We start from the raw sequence: 23,483 nt of genomic DNA, 5'->3' as shown, positions 1-23,483 counted from the left end.
TACCAAAACTGGCTTCTGAGGCAGTCTAGGGTAGGACACGGGACTTGGGGGCCACTTAGAAGTTTCCCCCCCAAGACCTGTGTCAGGTAGTGGGGGTAGAATGGACTGGGATTTGATGTTACTATCATCGTGTCTTAAGCCCGTGCGGGTTCAGTCCCGAGATGCAGCTGCACACCCAGAGGTGCACCTCCCCTCCAGCCCGTCTGCCCCGGCTGGGGGTCGCCTTTTAGTGTTACCGCCCGTCCCCAGACTTGATAGGTTTTGTCATCTCAATTTTGAGGATGCAAGGAGAGTGGAAGCGCCTCGAAGCCCTTTCCAGGGGGGAAACAGTAGAGGTTCTTTGTGGGTGCAGAGAACATTTGTGACACACTCCGGCTCATCTGGCAATGGCTCTGGCCTTTTATTGCAGATAGAGTAAAGAGGCGTGGGTGCTTGCATCCCGATCCCCCTCTCCATACGAAGGACAAAGCTTGGTAAAATAGCCCGTGTGTGAGGATCGCCGGGAAGCACCGGCTGCGTTCCCTAGACAAAGGTGGAAGCTGAGGAAGGAGAAATGAGGGATCGCACCTTCTGGCATCTGGTCTGAAGAGAAGAGAAAGACGTGTTGAGGACGCTGGAGAATAAAATCTGAGTTGGAACATCAGATTTTTAAACACAGCATCCGAGGCCGTGCCTGTGCACATTTTCGTATTGATATGCAATTAAATGTCAGCAAATTCCTCTATAAATTATATCGTTGGGAATCCTTTAAGATTCAAAAATGCCTGAGGTTAAGTAGCTTTTAAAACGTCAGTTCTGAATTACTTATTCAATGAATGGCTACCTTCAATCTTAAACCCATTGTAAATATACTATACATATGGACTTCAGTTTATCTCTACATATTTCTTTTTAAAATGAGGGAAGCGTTCTTAAAAAGCTACTTGTAACACTTTATTTTAGGAAAACAGATGTTAACTTTTTTACATATCACTTTATGACCGAGTACATATGTAAATTGGAAAGCATCTAGAACGCCTCGATTATATGCTAAATGATTTTTAGTAGAGACATGTTATTCCTGGCACAACCAAGGTATATGCTACATCAATAAAATAAACATCTGTGATTTTGGCATGACAGGAAATAAATGTGAGTTCCTATAGAGTTACTATAAAAGCAGGGAAAGCGTTCGTGTAGAGGGAAACACACCTGCAAAGGACTACATCGGCTATTTACACAGTCACGATGAAACCAGGATCTCTGCCGTAGAGTAAAAAAAAAAAAAAAAAAAAAAGAGAGAGAGAGAGAAAAAAGGTCTCGGAATTCCAGGAGAAAAACGAACGCGACCCTGGATGTGCCTTTCTGATAACATATCCCAGGCAATGAAATAAAAGCCCTGGAATGTTTTCTACACAATGATTGCGCTCTCTCCCTCTCTCTCCTCTCTTAAAAGCAGAGTGTTTACCTCGCAGGAATATATTAGCCACAGTTTCCTCCTGTCAATATTTAAAAATTACCAGAGACTTCAAGGGACTGAATTTTTCCCTTTTCACAGCGAAATATCTGTGAGAGACGTTTGTGTTTGCAAGGAGTTTTACGAGGGGTCTGAGTACATGAGAGCAAGGCATAATAATTAACTGTATGCAATATTTATTGCCCTGTGATGTTTGTTATCATGCAGGCGAGTGCAGTCATTTGAGGTTTAACAAATATGAGAGTTATTGATCAAATATAATGAATAAATATGCATATGTTTTATTTATCTGTGCACACACAGGAGCATATCTGTATACACACAGGAGCATCTCGTTATTGAGAATGAGGAGAGCTGTCTGCCACTGCCCCTGCCTTCCTGTCCACCCTGCCTCTGTGCCAAGAGACTGCAGAGAAGTTGGGTTTGGGGTTTTTTTGTCATATAAAGTATCACAGATACGGGAAAAAAATAAAGGTCACCAATAAAATTGGTCTCATCATGGCGTATAATGGTAACAAAATGATGCTGAATAAAAACCAAAGATCTCACTGGCTGGGGCAGCATCGTCGCAAACCATCTGGTGCATATTAAAAGCAGTGCTGTAAATATTGCTGGAAACTAATGTGGTACCAGATCCTATAGGCGCAGGGGCCTGCCGAGCTTTTCATATGCTGGATGCGTGGATGGCGTGGCACACGGAGGGAAAGGTGTCGCATCGGCCAGGAGATCTTAGGGCATGATTTTGCATAATCCTGATGGAAGTTTGTCCCGACAGAGAGCGGAGGAGGCAAGGAAGGCAGAGGAAAGGCCTCTCTCCCCGTCCCGCTCGATCTGACGACGATAGGGTATGCAACTGCTGACGTCACTTCGCATCAGGACCGAGGAACAAACGTGACCCAGGCAGGAGATCATCTGTTTCTCATCACTTGGGAAGTTTTTCTCGCTTCCCTCCCACCCTTCTTCCCTCTCCCTTTCTGCCCTTTCCCTCCCTCTCCCCCTTTCTTTTTATCCCCTATATAAACCGGGGCAGGCCCCATCCCGATCCTCGCTCTCGTCCCATCCTCGCCCTCGTCCCCATCCCCGCTGCCGCCCGGGCTCCTCGCAGGGAAGGGACCGGAGGTCGAGGAGCACTCACACGCGGGGTGTCCGGCCCCTGCCCGCCCCCCTGGGCCTGGGTCTTCCCTTCCCCCCCCATTCCGATGCCATTGTTCGCGCTCGCAACCCAACTTTGGCTGCCGATTCAAAGCTCGGCACTCCCCTGGCTCCTGCATTGTACTGAGGGTCACTTACTCTTTTCTCGGAGTTAGGCTCTGTTCCTTAATCTCTCCTCTTCTCTGCTCCTCATGAGCTGTCGCGTTCTCCCCACGCACCCGAAGCTGCCAGAGAAGCTCGTCTTGGATAAACCTGCTGCTAATCTCGGCCCGATTCAACAAACACAGAAACAAAAAAATATCTCTCGTTCTCTTCTTCCCCACACACCTCCTTTTTTTTTTTTTTTCGTTTTCCCTCTTCCTCTTCTTTTCCTCTAGGCTTCATTCCCCTCAGAGCTCTGCTGCCTTTAATTATGGGAGATACATTTCTTCCCTGGGAGTCATTCATGTTTTTTAGGTGGAAATATGTTTCAGCTGAGTTATTTTTGTGCAGAGACCAGTGCCCTATATCCAGAGGCTTTGAGTGAAGTGCAGATTGAGACATATCGGGTTCCCTATAAAAGGATCATTTCTTGTGGGAGGTTGGACACGAAGTTTGGACTCGTGACTTGCATTCCTGAGAGACATGCATATTTTAAAACAACAAAGCAAGCTCGGAAGAAGGCTTAGAGGAGGGGAGGGGGGGAAATAAAAGAAAAAACTTCAAGAAGTTACTAAGTTACAAACATCTGTCAACATGGACCAATTTGTGTGGCTCTTAGGGGGGAAAAAAGTACCTGCTATTTTTTTTTTTAATCACTTCAGGGAGTCTCAGCTACTTGCTGGAAGTTGATGTGGCTCTCCAGACGCTAAGAAATGCAGTTTGGCTCAAAACTGGGAGCTTAAAGCGCTTTAGTGGCCTGTGAATTTAAATCTCAACTCCTTCTTTATTGGCTCTTTGCGTGGAGCTGGTTAAGCGTTTCAACGGATATCTCACCTCTCAAAAAGAACCCCAGGTGGGGGAAAGACAAAAGGAGAGCAAGTAGGGCGACTCGTGTGTTTGTTGAAGGAAGCCACTGGCGCACCCGATCCCGCAGTGCAGATAGAGGAAAAGTGAGAAAGCAAGGGGAAAAAGAGCAGCCCTGACTTCCCTGAGGGGAATAGGGATCCTAGGGGCCGCAGGAAGCACTTCAACATCCTAAGGAGAAGGAAGGGAAGGGAAAATTATATATATATATATATATATAAACTTGTGCGAAGGTGAACGGAGAGGTTGGCCGGAGGCAGCGGCAGGTGGGGTGGCAGCTTGTGGCCGGACACAGAGCGCGGAGCGCTGCACGCAGGGCTGCACGCTGCAGCGGTGCGGGCAGCGGATGCGCGGGGGTCTGGGCTGCTGCCGGCAGTTTGCAGACAAAAGAAGAAGGCCTAATGGTGAGCTGGATATCTCTGTTAGTTGTCAGCGCTGGTACACGGCTGCCGAGAAATGCTAATCAGCCCTCGCTGAGCGGGATGGAGTCTAGGCTGACTCCTGGCACACACACACATGCATTCAGGCTACTGCAGGGTCTCTGACACGCAGACATATGCATCTCACTCCTCAGTGGGGTCGACCGTGACCCCCACGCTTTGGTCTGGGCTTTGTTTAATCCAGCGGCGGTATGATCCACCTTAAACGTCATATACAGCAAGTACCTTCCTAAACAATATAATAGCATAGCTTACAGCCACCAACCCGCTTCTTCTTAGGAGCCTCTCCCCACCTGCTCTTCCCCCTTTCTTCCTTCTTTTTAACGACTGAGGGTATTTTACACCTGTACTTTTGGATTTGACCCGTTGCTTTAAGTTTGGTGGAAGGTTCTGAATGAGAGGAGATTATTATTGTATATCCAATGATTGATTATACAGCCATCATTGAAATTACTAACAGTAATCTTATGTCAGCCAGACACTCCAGCTTTGAAACATTACTCACATGGTCCTGATTTTACAAAATTTGGGCTAAAAAAAAGGCGAGAAGATATAATTTCCTCCTGAAAAATTGAATTTTTCTCCATATTACTAATTGTTGTCTTTCATCGCAATTACTTTTATAGACTGATTGGGCCCATTACATGTGGTGTCTTTGTATTTTCACTGAGACTACGTGGGTGCAAGAGAAGAGATCCTGACATCCCTCCTCAAGCCTTCTTCGGAATACCTCCACCACCCTCCTCCACACACCAGCTCTTGCATCCCAGTGACCATCAAAACTGCTCTAGCGAGAGTAGCCAGGGTCCCCACCTTTCTATGGCTTTGGCAGTGTCAGGGAGGGGTGTTTCTGGTCCTTTCTCACGGACAGAAAATGCAAATTTTTTCTTTTTTTAGGTGGCCGCACTTTACACTGGGACCGCCATGGAAAGATATCAGGCAGGGGTGCCTTCAATTAAAAAAGAATAGAGCGGTAGGTGACTGCATAGCATTGTCAGAGACGCCTTGGAAGAAACGGGAGGGAGGAAAAAAGGGCAGGAACTGTAAAGTGGGACCACCTTGGGAAGTGGTCACCTTTCCCATCTTTGCAGTTTCAGACTCGCTCCCCCGGCTATTTTGCGCTGAAGGTGCTCAGACAGGAGAAGGGGTGGGTACTGAAATGCTTAAAGGGAGCATTTAAACCCAGAGCCTTCAATGAAGGAAGAAAGAATGGGCGTGGAGGTGGAAAAAAAGTTGGAAAATGGATTCGCTGACAAGTAAGGATAATAAATGAGAGGCGCTTTCAGATAGATATCTCAGTCGTGAAATTGCACCCAGCTGGTTGTGTAAGCAAACAAATAGTTTCATGTTAGGGACTCTCGACTTGTGGCTTGATGAATAGAACACGACAGAGGTAAATGGCTCTTTAACTCATTTAGGAATAAAACTCTCTGGCTTCCTAAGTAAGAGACCTTGTGACGCCATGGATCCTGAGCAAGTACTTTAACAAGAGTTTTATTGGTTTCCACTTCTGCCCCCGGATCTCCCCTCTCGTTCACCTCCTCCTTCACACCTCTGTCCTTTTAATTTTTTAAAATTGTTTTACTTTTTTTTCCTTCTTCTTCCTTTCTTACATCCCTCCTTCTCGCTCTTGATTTCTCTCTCAATCTGTTTTTGTCTGTTTGCTTGTTTGTTTGTTTGTTCCCCTATTCCTTTTCAAAAGCCCCTCGTATGATAAATTCTCCCACATCATCAGCACCTGGAAACCCGGCAGGTTTGCAAGGTACCCGAACACAACAGGTCTGCCCTTGGCACCTTAGAGTTGTGGTTTTCGAAATGTATTTATTTTTTTATTATTACTGGGGAAATCACTTCGGAAAACTCATCCTCCCTCTCTCTGACCCGCTGCTGATTAAACAGGGAAGGGTGTCTAAAAAAAAAATCCCACATCAAAGTCAGTGGCTGTGAGGATAGAGAGAAAGCAAACCTTTTAAAACAAATATATAGACAGGTTTTGTGGAGGTCATGCAGTTTCAGAAATTAGTCCAAGAGATATAAAAGAAAGGGAACAAACGTGGGAAAGGGCGAGGTGACCCCAATTTCTGCCTGTCCCATTAAAACAGAGAGGAGAGAAGACTTATATATGGGTCTAAAAAATGGAGAGGAGAGGAGAGGAGAGGAGAGGAGAGGAGAGGAGAGGAGAGGAGAGGAGAGGAGAGGAGAGGAGAGGAGAGGAGAGGAGAGGAGAGGAGAGGAGAGGAGAGGAGAGGAGAGGAGAGGAGAGGAGAGGAGAGGAGAGGAGAGGAGAGGAGAGGAGAGGAGAGGAGAGGAGAGGAGAGGAGAGGAGAGGAGAGGAGAGGAGAGGAGAGGAGAGGAGAGGAGAGGAGAGGAGAGGAGAGGAGAGGAGAGGAGAGGAGAGGAGAGGAGAGGAGAGGAGAGGAGAGGAGAGGAGAGGGAGGGGAGGGGAGGGAAGGGAAGGGAAGGGAAGGGAAGGGAAGGGAAGGGAAGGGAAGGGAAGGGAAGGGAAGGGAAGGGAAGGGAAAATAATAAAAGAAAATAAAAGAAAATAAAAGAAAATAAAAGAAAATAAAAGAAAATAAAAGAAAATAAAAGAAAATAAAAGAAAATAAAATAAAAAAGGGAAAAGAAAAGAAAAGAAAAAAAGGGAAAAGAAAAGAAAAGAAAAAAAGGGAAAAGAAAAGAAAAGAAAAGAAAAGAAAAGAAAAAAAAGAAAAGAAAAGAAAAGAAAAGAAAAGAAAAGAAAAGAAAAGAAAAGAAAAGAAAAGAAAAGAAAAGAAAAGAAAAGAAAAGAAAAGAAAAGAGAAAAGAGAAAAGACCCGCTATTTCAAGACTTATAAACTAACTCTTTGAATAGTCAAAATGTCCCTTGAAACTGGAGGAAGCACGTCGACAGTGTCTGTAGCAGCCATGCACACGCGTTCACGGACACTCCCTGAGTATGGCTGCACGCAGGGACACTGCTGGAGGGACCGGCTGCAGCAAGCCCTGACATCCCTGTTCAGCCCTCCATCCCTCTGTCCATCTGTCGGAGAGTCCATCCAGGCCAGGCAGTGCCACCGTCCCTGCTAACCCTGCCTGCTCACAGCTGGTCGCATCTGCTGTCTGTTGAGAAGGCGACGTCTGGCTGCCACACCCCATAGCTAATGAGAAAAAACCAAACCGAACCAAGAAATCAAACAAGCACACTCCCCTCATAAAAACAAGCAACAAACAAAAAACCAAAACCAAACAAAAAAAATCCACAACAAACAAACAAATAAACAAACAAAACCCCCCCAAAATCCAGCAAAAACAAACAAACAAACAAACAAACAAAAAAAGAACAAAAAAACCAAACAAACAAACAAAAAAACCCCACCAAACCCGAAATCGAAAAACCCGCAACAAAACACCAGCAAAACCGGAGGTCCTAGTCATCCCCTTCTGTCAGATAAAAGACATTTCTGTCTTTGTGTAGGTAACCAACCAGCATCCTGCGAGTGAACCCACGCAGAATCCACCTTTTCTTGTATTACTTCTGCTGACACTTGCAGTGACCCCGAGCCAGATTTTCGTGCAAGAGCGTCCATTTGCCTCAGCACGAAAAGATTCTTTTTCATCTTGATCCGTCGATTTTATTGGTGGCGATGAGACAGGTCACTCGTGATGGAGTCCCATACCCACGCTCCCTCACCAGTTCTACTTTATTTCGACCGATACGGGGAAAGCGGGGGTTATCCTTTACCCCTACCCCTAGAGTGGGCTTGTCACCCTCCTCCTGCAGATGAAGGAGGTGGATGGAAGCCGAGCCACCCAAAAGGTGCCTCCCGGGGGCAAGGGCGTGTCGAGAAATCCCGGGAAAGGGGAAGCCGCAGCCCACGGCATTCAGGGACAGCAGGAGGAGGCGCACACACACAGAAACGACCCTTGCCTCGGCGCTACCCCTGCCACCGCCGGCAAGGCCCCCTCCTCCTCAGCTCGGGTTCAACCTACCACTTAGCAGCATTTCCAAATATTTATTCGATTAAATGTATAGAAAAGGCCTAATTGGGCGGTGGGAGGAGGCAAGCTAGTTAGCGAAGTGCTAAGAGGAGTGGGAAGGAGGGCTTTGTAACTGCTGTGCCCCGAGCAGGTTCCCTGCGCGAGGCTCGGGTGGGAGGGTCACCCCTCTCCCAAATCCCACCGACCCCCTGCTTCCTCCCCTCCAACCCCAGCTCAGCCTTTGAAGTGCTGCCACAGCTGCTGGTGAGCACGGAGGGGCCGCGGAGCCCTGCGCGGCGGGATGCAGGGATGCAGGGATGCGAGGGAACTCCCTGCCGACTCCGCCTCCTGAGGAGCTCGGGGAGCCGAGGAGCCTCCGGGGACAGCGCCCGCGCCCTTCGCAGCATCAAGGCAATGTAGATGGGGCTGGTTTTAAAGCAGTATATTGCAGATTACGAATAAGTCGGCAGAAACTTGCTGAGGGACCCCAGCCTTTTTTCCCCCCAGCAAATAGCACGCGATGACGCGATGATACAGTACTTTCAGGTGCCATATGAATGAAGCTGCAGAGCGGCAAAGGAAAACATCCACTGACACAACGCAGGTTGGGTAGTTAACACTTCAATGCACAATACCGTCTTATAAGCAAAGTTTAATAAGGGATTGAAACACTTCTTTCTAGGCACATACATGGAAATAAGTGCATCTCGTACACCTCCTCTACACCTGCAAGTTTCTCGGCAATCCGTGGGTTTTTATTATTCATAAATATGAAAATCAATTGAAAAATATCTACGAAAAGGTTTATCTGTTTTTATCAGTGGGATAACACTGTAATGAATTTATTTACATCCCATTGGAAGAAACCGAGACCTGTTTTTCTTTTCCAATATCCCCGTTTGATTTGTTTATTTTTAGGTAGAGAGGGGGCTGGTTTTTTTTATTTTGTTGGTTTGCTTTTTGTTGTTATTTTTGGTTTTGGGGTGTTTGTTTGTTTGTTTTGGTGGGTTTGGGTTTTTTGGGTTCGGGTTTTTTTTTTTTTTCTTTTTTTTTTAATTTGCCGTTGTTGTTTTTTTTTTTTTTTTTTTTTTTTTTTGTGTTTTTAACTGCTAATTCATCTGGGTCCCAAATCACCCATCCCACCATAAAGCAGTGCTGAAAATGTTTCTTTCAGCACCTCCCATGTCTGAGCATTCCCTCTTTCCCCCTGTTGAGAGCCCGGAGGGGCTCTGGACTGCCTCTCTCCAGGGAAGGCCCCGGGGAAGGGGCAGGAACAAAGCTCTCACTCATGCAGTGTCCAAGTGAGTGACAAAAGGGAGGATGTCTGTCTGTCTGTCGAACTCCCAAATCCCTGTTCTTCTGTGCTCAGGTCTGGAATTATCCAAATCCCCCCCTTCTCCCCAGCACCTATGAATACAGGCCGTTTCTCCATCTTGAATGGGGTGATGCCCCCATAGAGGATCTGCCCGTAATCTTGATTATCCAGCTACAACCGTCTACTGTATAGAGCTGTTCTCACCTCAGATCTGCTGCGCCTAGAATATTAAAAACCCCAAGCGAGTTGAATTGAAAAATCTTGCTAAAGAAAGAAAAAAAGGGGAAAAAAGAAAGAAAGAAAAAAAAAGGATGGGAGAGATTAAGAGAGAGAGAAGGAAGGAGAGAGAAGAGAGTATGGAAGATAGCAAATTAAAGGGAAAACACTGCCCATGTCTTCACAAACCAAAAAGTCTACCTCATCTAGGCTTGTTTGGAAGGCACAGGAGGTGTCTGTGTGAGGGGGACAATGTTATTTTTAAAGATCCAGCTTTATTAATACATTAAGAAAGAGCTCCCTTGGCAGTATGTTTTCTTACAGCTCTGCCTCAGATCCTATAAAACATTAATGCACTGAAAGCAGTTACAGAGATCTGCACCACCAGCTAGAAGCCTTTACCTTCAAAGGAGCTCCATTACAAAAACGATTTTTAATTTTCTGGGGAAAAAAAGACAAGCTGAAATGAAAAGGGGTTTTTGGCACAGAGCTCAGACCCTGGCAGTGGGTGGGCCATGGTGTGGGATGTCACAGCCTGTGTTTTTTGCATGGCCATGGCACATAAGCATACATGAAATGCACTAGCTCACCACCCAATAAGCAAGCATCCAGCTGGATTTCCGTATTAATGGAGTGGGAATACCCTCCACACACAGCAACTAGATTTGGGGAAAAAAATCAAGAGATCTGTTCTGGCTGACAGTAAGCAGAAGGCATGCACACTGGAGCACATACTGGGGTCTGTGAACCCTTGGAGTGGAAAAGAAGGTAAAACCAAAAAAGTCAGCCTGACGCCAAGCCCCCAGAAGCAGAAAGCCACCATGCCTGGAACAAACAGGACCCATGGCTGGGGATATGCCTCCTGCTGCACAGGTAGAGATGATGGCATATGGTGCCTTCAATCCATGCCCACGGTGTCTGAGAGTAAAAAGCAAGGTGTGAACTCAGCAGAAAATCCAGGTGATGGGAAAAGGTGTTTCAAAAAGGAGCAGGCCAGCCTGATAGGCCCATCAGCCTTGATGGAGAGTTTGTGGTGCGGTTCCCTTGAGGTGAGGTCACCTAAGGCATCACACTACAACTCCTGGTCCCTTTTTCTAGGCCTTGACAGCTCAGCCCTAAGCTTATACAGTCAAGTCCATTTTGGAACATCCTGTGGTTTGCACAACTTGGTTACCCCTCCCAAGTATTTTTTAAGTTCTCCTTTTTAGCACCAGTAAAGGAGTTAAAAATATAGGGAGATTTTTTGTTGTTATTATTTGTGTTTTTCTTTTTTTTTTTTTTTCTTTTTTTTTCTTTTTTTTTTAGTGAACTGTTGGCATGTTTCAAGCAACAAGACTCATGGGTTGTGGGGTGATAAGTTGGGTTTTTTTGCTAAATTCTTTTATTTTTTTAAATTCTCACTTCAATTTTAATTCTTGAAGAACAGCTTTGACAACATATATCGCACTCATTATAAGAAGCAAAGGGTTATATCAAAAATTATTAGTATAGAATCACAGGAAATCTGGTTTGGAACCAGAAAAAAAAAATACAAAACAGATATAGATACATAGACACAGGACAATTCTTTTATAATTATTTGGAAAATGTTATTTTCCCCTAATTCTCCTTTTTTTTTTCTTTATGCGCATATGATGTTTTTTAACTTTTACCAAAATCGAAAATAAAGACTAATATATTACAAAAGGAGTAACAATGTTCATGGTAAGTGTTTGCGCATGGAAATTTTGTTGTTGTTTGCTTGGTTTTGGGCTTTTTTTTTTTTTATTCTACACAAGGTTCAGTTCAGTTTCAATGCTTTTATGTTTTGTTGGTTTACTGTACAGCATATATCAACAACAGTCCACAATAAATCCTGGAAGATCCAGTATCCCCTTCAGGTTTGATTAATATCCCCTCAATACTCATTTTTTTTTGTCTCTTTTATTAATATTATTTATTTCTTTTTTCCTCCTCTTCAAAAGAAAAGAAAACAAAAAACCAAAATAGGCCAAAAAAAAAAAAAAAAAAAAAAAAAAAAAGCGAAACATCACAACCTCCACGGACGACAGGTCCGTCCTTCTCCCCGCCACGGCCACATCTGTGCTCCCACTGGCCCTTACTTTTGTTCAGTGTCCACCTCCCGGGCCCCCCCCGCACCCCGACTGCCCCTCGGTGCGAGCGCTCCCCTCTCCGCCGCTCCGCCGCCTCTCTGCCGGGGGTGCGGGATGGGCTCTAGGAGCACTGGATGGACATGTAAGGCCAGTTGAAGCTGCTCCCCGACAGTAGCATATCCCTGATGAGGGTTTCGATGGGGGTTTTACCTACCAAGCGGACGAAGAAGAGCTGCTCGATGACAGAGGAGGAGACGGTGCGCAGGGAGGGCAGCCGCAGCAGCAGCTTCCCGAAGCGGCTCGGCTGGTTGGGGTACTGGCTCCGCACGTACTCCTCTAGCGCGCACTGCGATTTCTCCTGGAGGCTCTCGATGTGCGCAGCATCCGATAGGCCGCAGGCGTCTGCCCACCGCACCGCACCCGCGGAGGCAGCCACAGAACGGCGGCAGGCGGGAGGAGAGTGCAGGAAGGAGGTGGAGGAGGAGGAGGAGGAGGAGGAGGAAGCGGGGGGGAAGATGGTTAGTGGCTGGGAAGCACACAGGGAAATTCCGCGAGGATGGGGGCCAGCCCAAAAGCGCAGCCCCCATCCCATCCCGTCCCATCCCGTCCCGTCCCATCCCATCCCGTCCCGTCCCATCCCATTCTATCCTATCCCATCCCATCCCATCCCACTCCATCCCGTCTCATCCCACTCCATCCCATGCCACCCCATCCCATCTCATCCCATCCCGTCCTATCCCATCCCATCCCATCCCACCCCATGCCACCCCATCCCACGCACCGCTGCCAAATAAATAACATGACCTTGCTCTGCCTCATCGCCAGTGTGGGTATTTTCACCCAGAATATGATGGGGTGCCAACACCCCACTCGTCCCAATCACACACATACACAAACCCCCACACTTTCTTTTCACATCCCCCCCACCGACACTCCGCGCTGTCGAGCGTGGTTTCTGCTCCAGGGAGCCCATCACCGGGATGCTGGAAACCTGGACCAGCCCCCTTAAATAACGCCGAGAGGAAGAAAAATAAGGTATTGGGGAAAATAATAATAATAATAATAATAATGATAATAATAATAAATAACAATAATAATAATAATAAGATAAGCAGAGCCGCACGTAAGCAGAGTGAGACACAAGGAGTTTGTTGACATGGCTGCACATCACAGAGAGGCAGCGACTGGGACCTGCAGCGACTGGCAGGGAGATGGCTGGGAGATGCCGTGTGGCAGGGGAGTCTCCTCTGCTCCTGCATCGCTGCCAGTGATCTCAAGTTTGCGATGTCTTTGTGGGCTTTACGATAAATCTGGTAGCAAAGGGTTAGGTTAGTCCCAGTTTGTGCTCAGCAGGCGTCTGTAGCTCTCAGACACAAAGCTGGGGAGAGCTGCAGTGGCTAAGCCTTGCCTAAATGAAACCAGAGAGACTCTTTCCTTATAGGTCTTTCTGGCACCCAAACGGTCAGAAACATACACCTTGCACCTTGCAGAACTACATGACCTGGGCAAAGGTGCACTAATCTGAGAGCAGAAACCCTTTACATCCACGTATTTGTATCTATATACATGATTCTGTTTATATAGATACAAGCAGAGAGAGGTACGGATGCATCTGTGCATTTGCGCACACACAGAGACACTTACAAGCACATATCCTATCTCATGGAACACATAACCGAAACCAGAGGATAATTGTGCACCAGCTGCTTGTGGAGGGACTTGCTCAGGAAACTACAGCCATGGCAAAGTGATGGGTATGCCCAGATGGTTGAAACCATCCACGTTGTTTCAGACATTCAGAATAGATATTAAAAACACCAAACCAAACAAATGACCAAAAAACCTAACCAAAAAACCAACCAACAAACCAAAAAACCCTCCAGCCATCAACATCAGAGCAAGGCGGTCAGCTAGCAGTGCAGGTTAACAGATCAAAGCCAGACTTTACTAATATAAACATCCATATATGAATTAGTTAATGGCCCACAAAAAGATATTATAAAAATGTGAATGTAGAGTTGTGACCCTGAAAAGACACAACAAATTAACAAATTATTCAAAGCTAAAAATAAAATAAAATCTGTTGCACAGGCATTTTGGAAGCTTAAGTATTCCCTTACCAAGAACTGACTTTATAAAGATTTCTGAACACCTTCATCTACAATACTATGGCCTCAAGCAAAAATACAAATAAAACAAGCCATAATTTAGGAACTTCTGAGAAGGAGAACCTTTGACCTGAGCTGTGGACTTAGCATCCCTCAGACACACTATTATCTGAGATAGGCTGCTCTGCTAATCCATACTCTACCTTTAATGCAATGATATTTTGCAACATCTAAAGCACCAGGTTGCAACATATATATCTATCAAAAGCTGGGGCCTGTTCTTGTTTGCAATACATATCAAAAACCACAGACCTGTTCATATGTTGATTGCCACAAATCAGATTCCATATTTACATATATCTTGCTATTTTACATGCATTATCTGCCCATTATGCATTAGGATCCTATTCAACTTCCAAACAATGCAATATGAAAGGGTCTTACTGACACCCTGGCAGAGCTTTTTTCTTTATGCCCCATATGTCATACCCTTAAGGTTAGTAAAATATTTATCAGACATTTACAATAAGTGCACCTATAAGTGCAGGTCACTGGACAATGTGGATGGCGAACCTGCTCTCTAAAAGGGCATCAGCCTGATATGTGTGTGTGTTTGAAAAATTGCCACGGATTTTGCCTTAGAACTCCAAAAACTCAGAATTTTCTCATGCCACAATATCTGTTGGTCTTAAACTATTTTAAATGGTCTGCCATATGCCTTCACTTGGATTTTATTTCACTGTCTTAAGTGGGGGTGGAAAGGCTCAATTCTCCCTTCAGAATAAGATTAAAAATAATAATAATTAAGGGATCCACAACTTGATTAGATTATGCAGCCCAGAGAGGTGCAATCCATGGGAGAAATAATGCAATCCATGTTTACTGAAGGTAAATTATTATTCCATCTCAGAAAGTGGGCTAATGTGAAAATCCTGTGTGTGCTTTGCGTTTTTATATGGCAGTGTGTCAATAAGGGAAAGCTCTATATTTCTTCTTGCAGTCCATGGAAAAGAAATTATGTAAATAAATAACCATTACTGTTCAACATACTCCAGCCTTCCCCTTTGTAGTGGTGGTAATGTATTTCATATTACATGTTCAGAAGAGTTTAGTGTTCAGAAAATAGGACGTAATCAGTTGGCATCTAACTAGAAATCAAAAGTTCTTATTGCGTTGCAAATAGATTTATTTGATTTATGTTATCTGTCTCTGTCTGTCTGCTCCTGGAAACATTTATTTATGACAATGAAAACGTAGATGAAGAAATTAATAATGCTAAAGCTTGGCAGCAGGGAGAAGGAGATGAGCGCATAGAGGAGGGTATAAGAGAGGAGGGTAAAGGCGGCAAGAAAGGAGCTGGTTTTGGGTTACTAAACAGCATTTGGATGGTGTCCAGAATTTTACAGAATAAATACATGCTCTCTGGGGTCCAAATATAGAAACCACAACAGGAAAAATCCATGCCAGTTTTAAATACTTAGTCCTTAGTGAAGGACTTTGGACAGTATGCCTAAAAATGTATTTTCTGTCATTTAAAGTTTGTTTAAAAGTTTGAGAAAGGTTTCTCATTAATTCCTTTCTGAATATGCAATGAAAAAAAGTTTAGTGAAAAGTGGAAATGCATGCATGGGGTAAGGAGTAGTGGATTACTCCTGACAGCAATATTTCTATTTTCTGAGATGCCCTGCGTGATCCTGCTCTGAAATAATATTATTGTTCCCTTCCTTCATTCTCCACTCCACTGTGGGAAGGGGCTTCTCCCCTCACAAATGTTATTACATTTGGTTTTATTATATGTAAATGAGGGGATCCTCTAAAGCCACTTACCCTTTTTCTAGCCAAGGTCAATTGTTTCAGAAGTAAAGGAGGAAAATTTTGGGGAACAGGGAGAGAGAAAAAGAAGGAAAAAAAAAAATTCCCTCAACTATGTCCCTGTCAGGGGCAACTTCCTTCACAGGGCCTTTGACGTGTGGAAGGGCTGAGGCACAGGCCAGGCATTTTCCCAGCTCTGCTTAGGAGGAATCTCTCCAAGTTGCGTCTAGGGAAAAAAAAAGGTTCTCCTTGACTGTGTGTGTTTATTGATGAGCTCCCTGAAACGAATGGGAAAGGAAAGTCCGGGAGTCTGCAGGCAGGCTGTGGAGTTAAATCACCCTGATAAATGCAGGCAGGTCTCTTTGTCACTCTTGAAAAACATGTTTCCATCAAGAAGACTTATTATGATAAAATACATTAAAATGTCGAGTTGGCTATTCAGTAAATCTTCCGTTTGTTTTAAGATTTGCACATTATCCTTTGCAAAGAAATATTCTCTCCAATGCTGCGAGACTGCATTTGCACTGGAAGTAAAAGGGGGCAGTCACAGTACATGTCTCTGACCACCCTGCATACAAATTAGATACTTCTGTCTAAATAAATTATCTGATGTTCAAATCGATATTAATACTACATTTGCTACATTACAATATAGTGCAAATTTAGGAGACATTTTAATACAATGTAAATACTATCTTTCGTGCTTGAAAGGCAGCAAATATTGATGGATTATGAACTGCTCAGTGTTAAACAAGGCCTTTGAACGATTTGCCATCTTTGTTCAGGAATGCTTTTAATTTTGCCTTGGTCTGGTTTTAAGTCACATTTATCAGAACTGTTTAGTTATTGCTAATTGGGAAAAGAGGGGAGAAGCTCATACAAGAGAGGAGCTAGGGGATGGGGAGAGGGGATATAAAATATGGAAAAGAAAAAAAAAAAGAAAAACAAGTTGGAAAGGTGGCAATTAGCCACATCGTGATGATAATTAGAATAATTTAAAAACTACACTGCCCAGACTCTTATCTTGCCTTGTTTCCATTTCCTATATTTCCTTCACATAGTTCCCCTTTGATGTTTATAAATTCTCCCTTGCAGGTTACAATAATAGTGTACATATTATATTCTTATAGGCTATGACCAGAGCACTTCAAAGGCAATGCTAATGCAACTTTCCTGCTAGTTAATTCAAACCATCTATCACAGGGAAAAATTGTTAACATGCATGTTTCCACCGCCTACACTTAATTTGATTTTGGTTTTTAGTATTATTTTTTTGGAGGGGCTGTGTGTTAAAGAGCCAGTATCAGTGGCAATGAGGATGATCCCTGGACTGGAGTGTATCCCCATCAGGTGCTATGCTTCCTTGACCTCCAGTCCCTTTCCTTTAAAAATTATTCTATTTAAATTTCCCCCTTATTTTCCTGCATGCAGTTTGGGATATTTTTTTCTTTTTTTCTTTTTTCTTTCTCTTTTTTTTTTTTTTTTTTTTTTTTTGTTCTCTCCAGACATCTCACATCCCCAACCCGTCCCCTCACCTGAGGTGAAGAGGACGATGGCTTTCAGGCAGCTGTATTCAGCCGAATCGACGTGCAGCGCCTTCAGCTTCTCCACCTGTTCCTGGAAGATGCGGATGTGGTCCATGAAGGCGACAACGCGGTCGGCCGACATGGGGGAGGCGTGGAGGCCGGCGGCGGCCAGGAGCGGGGCCACATGGAGGGGCATGGAACACTGGGCAGCATTGAGGACGAAGAGCTCGCTCCAGGTGAGCCGCAGCAAGGCCACCTGGTCGGTGATCTGCAGGTCGGGGAAGAAGGGAATATTGCGGGCCCACTCGACGGCGCTGAAGAGCAGACGGGCGGCCAGCTCGCAGATGTTCTCGATGCCCATGATGTTGTTGGGCTGCATGCACTGGCTGCCGTAGCGGGAGGTGGGGTAGGGCTCGGCCCGCAGCAGGAGGGAGATGTATCCCGAGAGATAGCAGTGCCCATTCAGAGGGTCGCCGTTGGTCAGGGCGTACTGGCCGGGGTTGGGTTGGGTGGGCGGCATTCTTCCTCGCTGAACCGCTGACAAAAAGAAGGAGAGAAGGAGAGGAAATGTGCATCCAGGAGGCTCGCAGGCATCGCCCCGGCGGCGCTGCCAACCAGCCGGAGACAATGCCGGGCTTCTTCCCCTCCCCGCCACCGCCTCGCCCCCGGCACACGCACAGGCACGGACAGACAGAGGCATGCGGAGTCGGGCAGCTGCCGCCGACCTGCATTGAGCCCCCCGCCCGGCCCCTGCATCGGCCCCGGCCCCGACCCCTGCTCAGGCAGCCTCAGCCCAGCGGCAGCCAAGCGCGTTCCACTCCCCCCACCCCCGACCACAATGCAGACAGGCTTCACAAAATAAACAGATTAAAAAGAAAGGGGGAAAAAAAAAAAAAAAAAAGCCAAGGCAAACAAGACAAATCCGCACACAACCCCCTCTTCCCCCCTCCCCTCTCGTAACAAAAGAAAGGCCCGCACGTAAAAAAAAAAAAAAAAAGGAAAAAAAAAAATCAAAGAAATCCTGCGGGTGGTGAGAAAGTAGAGTTAAAAATCACAGCCAACTGTAAAAAATATAGCCACGCTCTCTGGTGAATCGCAGCCTACTGCCCTTATACCGCTGAAATGCACAAGTAAATTGATGTATCCCTTTTTAAAATGAAATATTAAATAAAATAATTCATAAAACCAAATGCGTCCATATTCTTCAAAAAATACCTCGACGTTACCCTTCAAGCTGGAACAGGTCGCAGCGTTCCAGCTCCCCACTGCTAACTTTATCACACAGAACCAGCTTTCCATCGAGACCCCCCTCCCCCGCCCAGCAAAGTTTTCCCTGCTAAAAGGAAGAGAAAGGTTAAATATTATCAAGGGAAAGGGGGAAATAAAATAAAAATGTCCGAACTTACAATAGCCAAACATTCGTGGGAAAAAAAAGGGGACGGTGTAATTAATATCTTTGGTGAGCTGTTGCCACTGCAAAAGCCTGCAGTCAGCGTTGCACAGTGAATGCACAAGCTTGCAACTGCAAAAACACTGGATTCATTAACCATCTCCACACAGAGCGTAAGCATGCCTCGAGTCCCGAAAGCTGACCAAAGTTGGTTTTTTTTTTTTTTTTTTTTTTTTTTTTTTTTTTTTTTTTTCTTTAGTGTGTGCGTGTGTTTTATTCCTTCAGTGCCAGCGTTTGCAACCGCTTGCCATGTAAACAAATGTAACTTCAGGGGAAGATACGGCTACTCAGGCTTGTACCCTGCACACACAGACACCCCGCACAACCGCACACGTTTGCAGGCACACACCCGCACATGCAATCACTCATGTTTCCGGCGCGCCACATTTTTCTCAACTTTCTCTTTTCTTCCCCGACGAGCCCTCCTCCCACCCGGGCCAGATCTCTGTCCTGCTGCCCTTCAGCCTACCTCTCCCTCTTCAATCTACTTGTAAACTTGGCAGATATTTTTCATTTAACTGCATGCATAATTCTCACTTTTTTTTTTAATTTTTTCTCCTTCCTTTAAAAAAAAATTTGCTTGCCTCCACTCTCCTAGGTGCCTACCAACAGCCCCTGCAACTACCAATGAAGCCATCATATTTGTGAGCTCTTTCAGATCTGGAGCAGCCTAATTCAAATTCTTTTTCCGTGGCATATAAAATACAGTTTTAAAATCCCTGCTCTGCAAAATCACCTATTTTGCTGACGTGACATCTTTAGAACATCTTTAACGACAGTCACAGGGTAAACTTTAAACCGAGAGAACATGTTTCAAGGAGAAAGGAGGGCAGCAATTCTCCCTACACGAGGATGAGTCTGAACGCAAGGAAAACCACAGACAACTTTTGGAAAGAAGGAGAAAAAAAATCAGCAGAGCGCTTGGAAATAGTGGGGACCCCGTGCCAGATGCAGGCTGCGGATGCTGCTAAAATGAGAAGAACCGGTAAAGAGGTTATAAATCGAGATTTGTATGAAGACTTTAAGGAGAGGGTGGAGTTTGATGCAGAAATAAAATGAGCAGCGCACTTAAAAAAAAAAAAAAATGACAGAAGTACAGAAACACGGTTCAGTCACAAACTTTCCTTTGAATGCATGGAATGAAAACAAGGCCAAATCTCTCACAGAAGCACACTCCTGGGCACCGGGAAGCACATGGAAGCGAAGACAGAGTAGCACATTTCCTCCCCTTTTCTTTTTTTTTTTTTTTTTCCCTTTTCTCCCTTCTATCTTTTTCACACCCTTTCCTCTTTCTTTAATTACAAGTCTTTCATCTTTCTTTCGGGTAAAATGAGCCTGAGAGATGAATCTCAAATACCGAGAGGTATTGCAGGTTTAAAAAGAAATGATGGGGTGGAAAGGGGGTGGGGAGGGGGTGAGGGGGAAGGAAGCTGAATGGAGTCACATCTCGTACGGGAGAAAGATGTATCTCCCCCCACCCTCCGGTCTCATGCCAACAATAGACAAAACCACATCTAAAACACGCACACGCACACACGCATACACGCGCGAGCAGGGGGAAGTGGGGATAGCGGCTAAATGATAAATATTTAGCAAGCGATTGTAATAATAGTAGTAATAATAATAATAATAATAAATTCTCTGCACAATTATCAGGAAAGGGGAGAGTGTGGCAGTGCTGTAGAAGGGGGTGGGGAGGAGCGGGAGGGAGGGCAGGAGGCACACACCGAAAAGCAAAAGAAAACACCACCAACCACCATCGACAATAACAACAGAACCTGGTGCAAAGCTGCCAGATGGAGTGCAGGCAGAGGAAGAGATTGACATGTGCATGGAAATATATAGAGAGTCCTGGCTGGATTGCTACGGAGAGCTGTAAATATATATATATATATATATATATATATATATGCACATATATATATATGTGTGTGTGTATTTATTTTTACATATTTATATTTATATGTGTGTGTGTTTGCACGCCGCGCGTGTGCGCGCGCGCGTGTGTGTATAGCTATATGTATATGCATATAGGTGCGCGTGTGTGCGCGTACGGACAGGCAGACACAGACAGACGGAGAGCCCTCGCACACGCACGCCTGCACAGCCAAGGGGAGAGGGGAGCGATAGCATAGTAGTGAAGAAATATTCACCTTCCCGCCTCATGCCCACTTTGAGGCACTTCTTGAGGCGGCAGTACTGGCACTGGTTGCGGTGGTGCTGGTCGATGGGACAGTTCCTGTTGGCGCGGCATGTGTAAGTTAAGTTCCTGCGGACGCTCCTCTTGAAGAAACTTTTGCAGCCCTCGCAGGTGAACTGGCCGTAGTGCTTGCCGCTGGACTTGTCTCCGCACACCACGCATTCGATGTGCTGCTGGCTCTGCCCCGAGCCCTGCTGGCCCGCTCCCTTGTCTCCGGCCGTGCCCGGCGTGGAGGGGGGTCCCGGCTGGCTGGGGGTCTGCGGGGTGTGTGGGGTGGCCGAACTCCCCTGCTGCTGGGGCTGCTGCTCCCGGGCCGGCTGCGTCGCGGCCGGGTTGGGGCCGCTCGGAGTGCCCCCGGCCACGTCTTCCTGCGGATCTCGCCAGCTGCTAACTACCATTGCCATATCTCGGGCCCAAAAAAGTGCTGGGGAGCGGCGCGTCTCGCTGCGGGCTGCCGGGGAGTGAGGCGGGGGGCGGGGGGGTGGCGGCCGCCCGGGCGCCGGGGGCGAGCGGAGAGCGAGGGGACCCTTGCTGCCGCCTGCCTCCGCCTCTGCTGCCTCCGCCGCTGCCCTGCTGCCGCCGCCGCTGCTGCCGGCTGGAGCCGCTCCTGCCGTTTTCTTTATTTTATTTATTTTTCGCCGCCGAGAGCCCCCCTCCTCTCGCTCGCGCTCTTGCTAATTTTTTTTTTAGAGAGGGGGAGGGGGCGACGGAGGATTTTCTCTTTCTCTCTTCCCCCCCCCTTTCCTTTCCTTTTCCTCCCTTCCTTTTCCTTTCCTTTCCTTCCCTGCCCTTTCCAGCGCTCCCCCCTCTTTAAAATACCCCCGCCTGACCGCTTCTCCCCTCTGCTCCCGCTCTCCCCGGCTCTCACTGCCTCTCCTCGCCCTCCCCCCCCCCCCCCCCCCCCCCGCCGCCACTTCAAGTTGCAAAATCAGAAACGGCAAACAAGGCTGTCGGGAGAGGCATTCAGGAGAGTAACACGCCGGACACGCACACGCAGGCAGACACGCGCGCAGATGCCCGGCACACGGCTCCCCACTCGCGCACACGCACACACGCACGGGCACAGGCACACGCGGTCCGGGCGCTACGAGCGCGGAGGATGTGCAGGCATAGAGGAAGCCGCGGCGCCGCCGAGGAGGAGGAGGAGGAAAAGGAGGAGGAGGTGGAGGAGGAGGAGGGGAAGGAAGAGGAGGAGGAGGAGGTCGCCGCTCGCCGCTCGTCGCCGCCGGGGCTCGGCCGCCGCCGCTCCCGCGGAGGCTGCTGCCGCTGTCGCTGCCGCCGGTGCCGGTGTGGGCTCTCGGGGAGGCGGGAGGTCGAGAGAGGAGCCGCTCGTCGGCGATCAGAGTATGGAGGTGTCCGGGGGCCAGGTCCAGGGCAGTGCGCCGTCAGCCATTCAGGGCGGTGGAGCCGGGGAGCTCGGCGGAGGCGGGCAGGGAGCTGAGGCAGTTTGATCTCCTGTCGCGGCGGCAGGGAAGGAGGAGGAGGAGGTTGCCGGTCGCTGCTCTTTCTCTCCCGAGCTGCTCTCTCTCGCTCTCTGTCTCTCTCGCTCGCTCGCGCTCTCTCTCGCCTTTTTTTTTTTTTTTTTTTTTTTTTTTTTTTTTTTTTTAAATCGCAGAAAAAAAATCGGATGTGACTAAATTCGCAGAGGAGACGAATTCACGGCGAAGTGTAAAAATAGAGAACGGGAATAATAACGACACTTGCAGGAAAAAGAGAGATCCAAAGTAGGTCGGTAAATAAATCCTCTTCTCTTTCTTGCCGTTTCGGTGTTCTTCTGTGAGAGCGCACGATACTGGTTGCGAGGAAAAAAAAAAAGGAAGAAAATCGGTGGAAATAGTCCCAAAAAGATTCTTTTTGTTTGTTTGTTTAGTTGCTTAAAAAAAATATTTCGTGTAAAAACTCATCACCCAGAAAAGAAGCCCACCCCCAAAATTAAAAAATAGGCAAGAATGGTTAAAATAATAACGGTATTAAGATGTGAACGCGTTCTCTCTCTCTCCGGACTTTCCCCCTCCCCCCTGTTTCTCTCTCTCTCTCCTTTCCCCCTTTTTTCTTTCTTTCTTTCCGAGTTTGTTTTTTTTTTTTTTTTTCAGTTTCACCTCTCTCCTCTTCTCCTGCAGGAATGAAGCGAAAGACACAAGGAGGAAGGGTGGAAAAAAGAAGAAAAGGAAGGAGAAGAGGGAGATGAAGGGGGGGCACACAACTAATAGAATATGCAAGAAAGAGAAGGGGGGGGAGAGAGGGAGAGAGGGGGAGAGAGGGAGAGAGAGGGAGAGAGAGAGACCCAAAAAATGAATGCGTTTAAACGGTGAGCCTAGCGAAGCAATGTTTCCGAAAGGGGGATCTGCGCGAATGTCTGTATATAGTGAACTTTGACACTACTATTGAAACTGACACGTTTCTATGGAGATAGCTGCCTTATATGGAGCTCGTGTCAAGGACCCAAGAGAAGGGCTGCTGGCAACTGATAATCAAAGGCGACTGACTGGTCAGAGCCCTGAACTGGGGGGAGAGAAATTGGGAGGCTAAGGTTAGCCAAGCCTCCTTCACTCCATTGGTTACCCCCCAGCTCCCACCCCCTCCGCGCTTTTCTCTTTCTTTCTTTCTTTCTTTCTTTCTTTCTTTCTTTCTTTCTTTCTTTCTTTCTTTCTTTCTTTCTTTCTTTCTTTCTTTCTTTCTTTCTTTCTTTCTTTCTTTCTTTCTTTCTTTCTTTCTTTCTTTCTTTCTTTCTTTCTTTCTTTCTTTCTTTC

At 46.5% G+C, this 23,483-nt stretch overlaps 1 protein-coding gene and 1 long non-coding RNA gene across 5 annotated transcripts; both read right to left on the bottom strand.

The window, feature by feature from the left end:
* Positions 1–378: 378 nt before the first annotated feature.
* On the bottom strand, positions 379–21,206 carry NR2F1 (nuclear receptor subfamily 2 group F member 1). Of its 4 annotated transcripts, XM_077790091.1 has the most exons (6): positions 20,687–21,206; positions 17,093–17,620; positions 11,852–12,039; positions 2,747–2,871; positions 1,192–1,242; positions 379–582 (listed from the first exon to the last, which is right to left on the bottom strand). In XM_077790091.1, the coding sequence occupies exons 1-5, from the start codon at positions 21,135–21,137 to the stop codon at positions 1,215–1,217; spliced, it is 1,320 nt and encodes a 439-aa protein (XP_077646217.1). In that variant the 5' UTR covers positions 21,138–21,206; the 3' UTR covers positions 379–582; positions 1,192–1,214. The 4 variants fall into 4 exon arrangements, with proteins under 4 accessions (XP_077646217.1, XP_021397237.2, XP_021397236.2 ...); XM_021541562.2 differs by lacking the exons at positions 379–582; positions 1,192–1,242; positions 2,747–2,871 and adding an exon at positions 8,651–11,767; XM_021541561.2 differs by lacking the exons at positions 379–582; positions 1,192–1,242; positions 2,747–2,871 and having other exon boundaries at positions 8,651–12,039.
* A 475-nt stretch (positions 21,207–21,681) lies between these two features.
* Positions 21,682–22,921, bottom strand: LOC116184593 (uncharacterized). Its single transcript, XR_004149353.2, has 2 exons — positions 22,833–22,921; positions 21,682–22,525 (listed from the first exon to the last, which is right to left on the bottom strand). It is a non-coding gene; the product is annotated as an uncharacterized LOC116184593 (long non-coding RNA).
* Positions 22,922–23,483: the final 562 nt, after the last annotated feature.

This window comes from Lonchura striata, chromosome Z (genome assembly GCF_046129695.1).
Source record: "Lonchura striata isolate bLonStr1 chromosome Z, bLonStr1.mat, whole genome shotgun sequence".
Taxonomy (NCBI): domain Eukaryota; kingdom Metazoa; phylum Chordata; class Aves; order Passeriformes; family Estrildidae; genus Lonchura; species Lonchura striata.
Note: the sequence above shows the minus strand (reverse complement) of the source record. Positions and strands in the feature narration are given on the sequence as shown.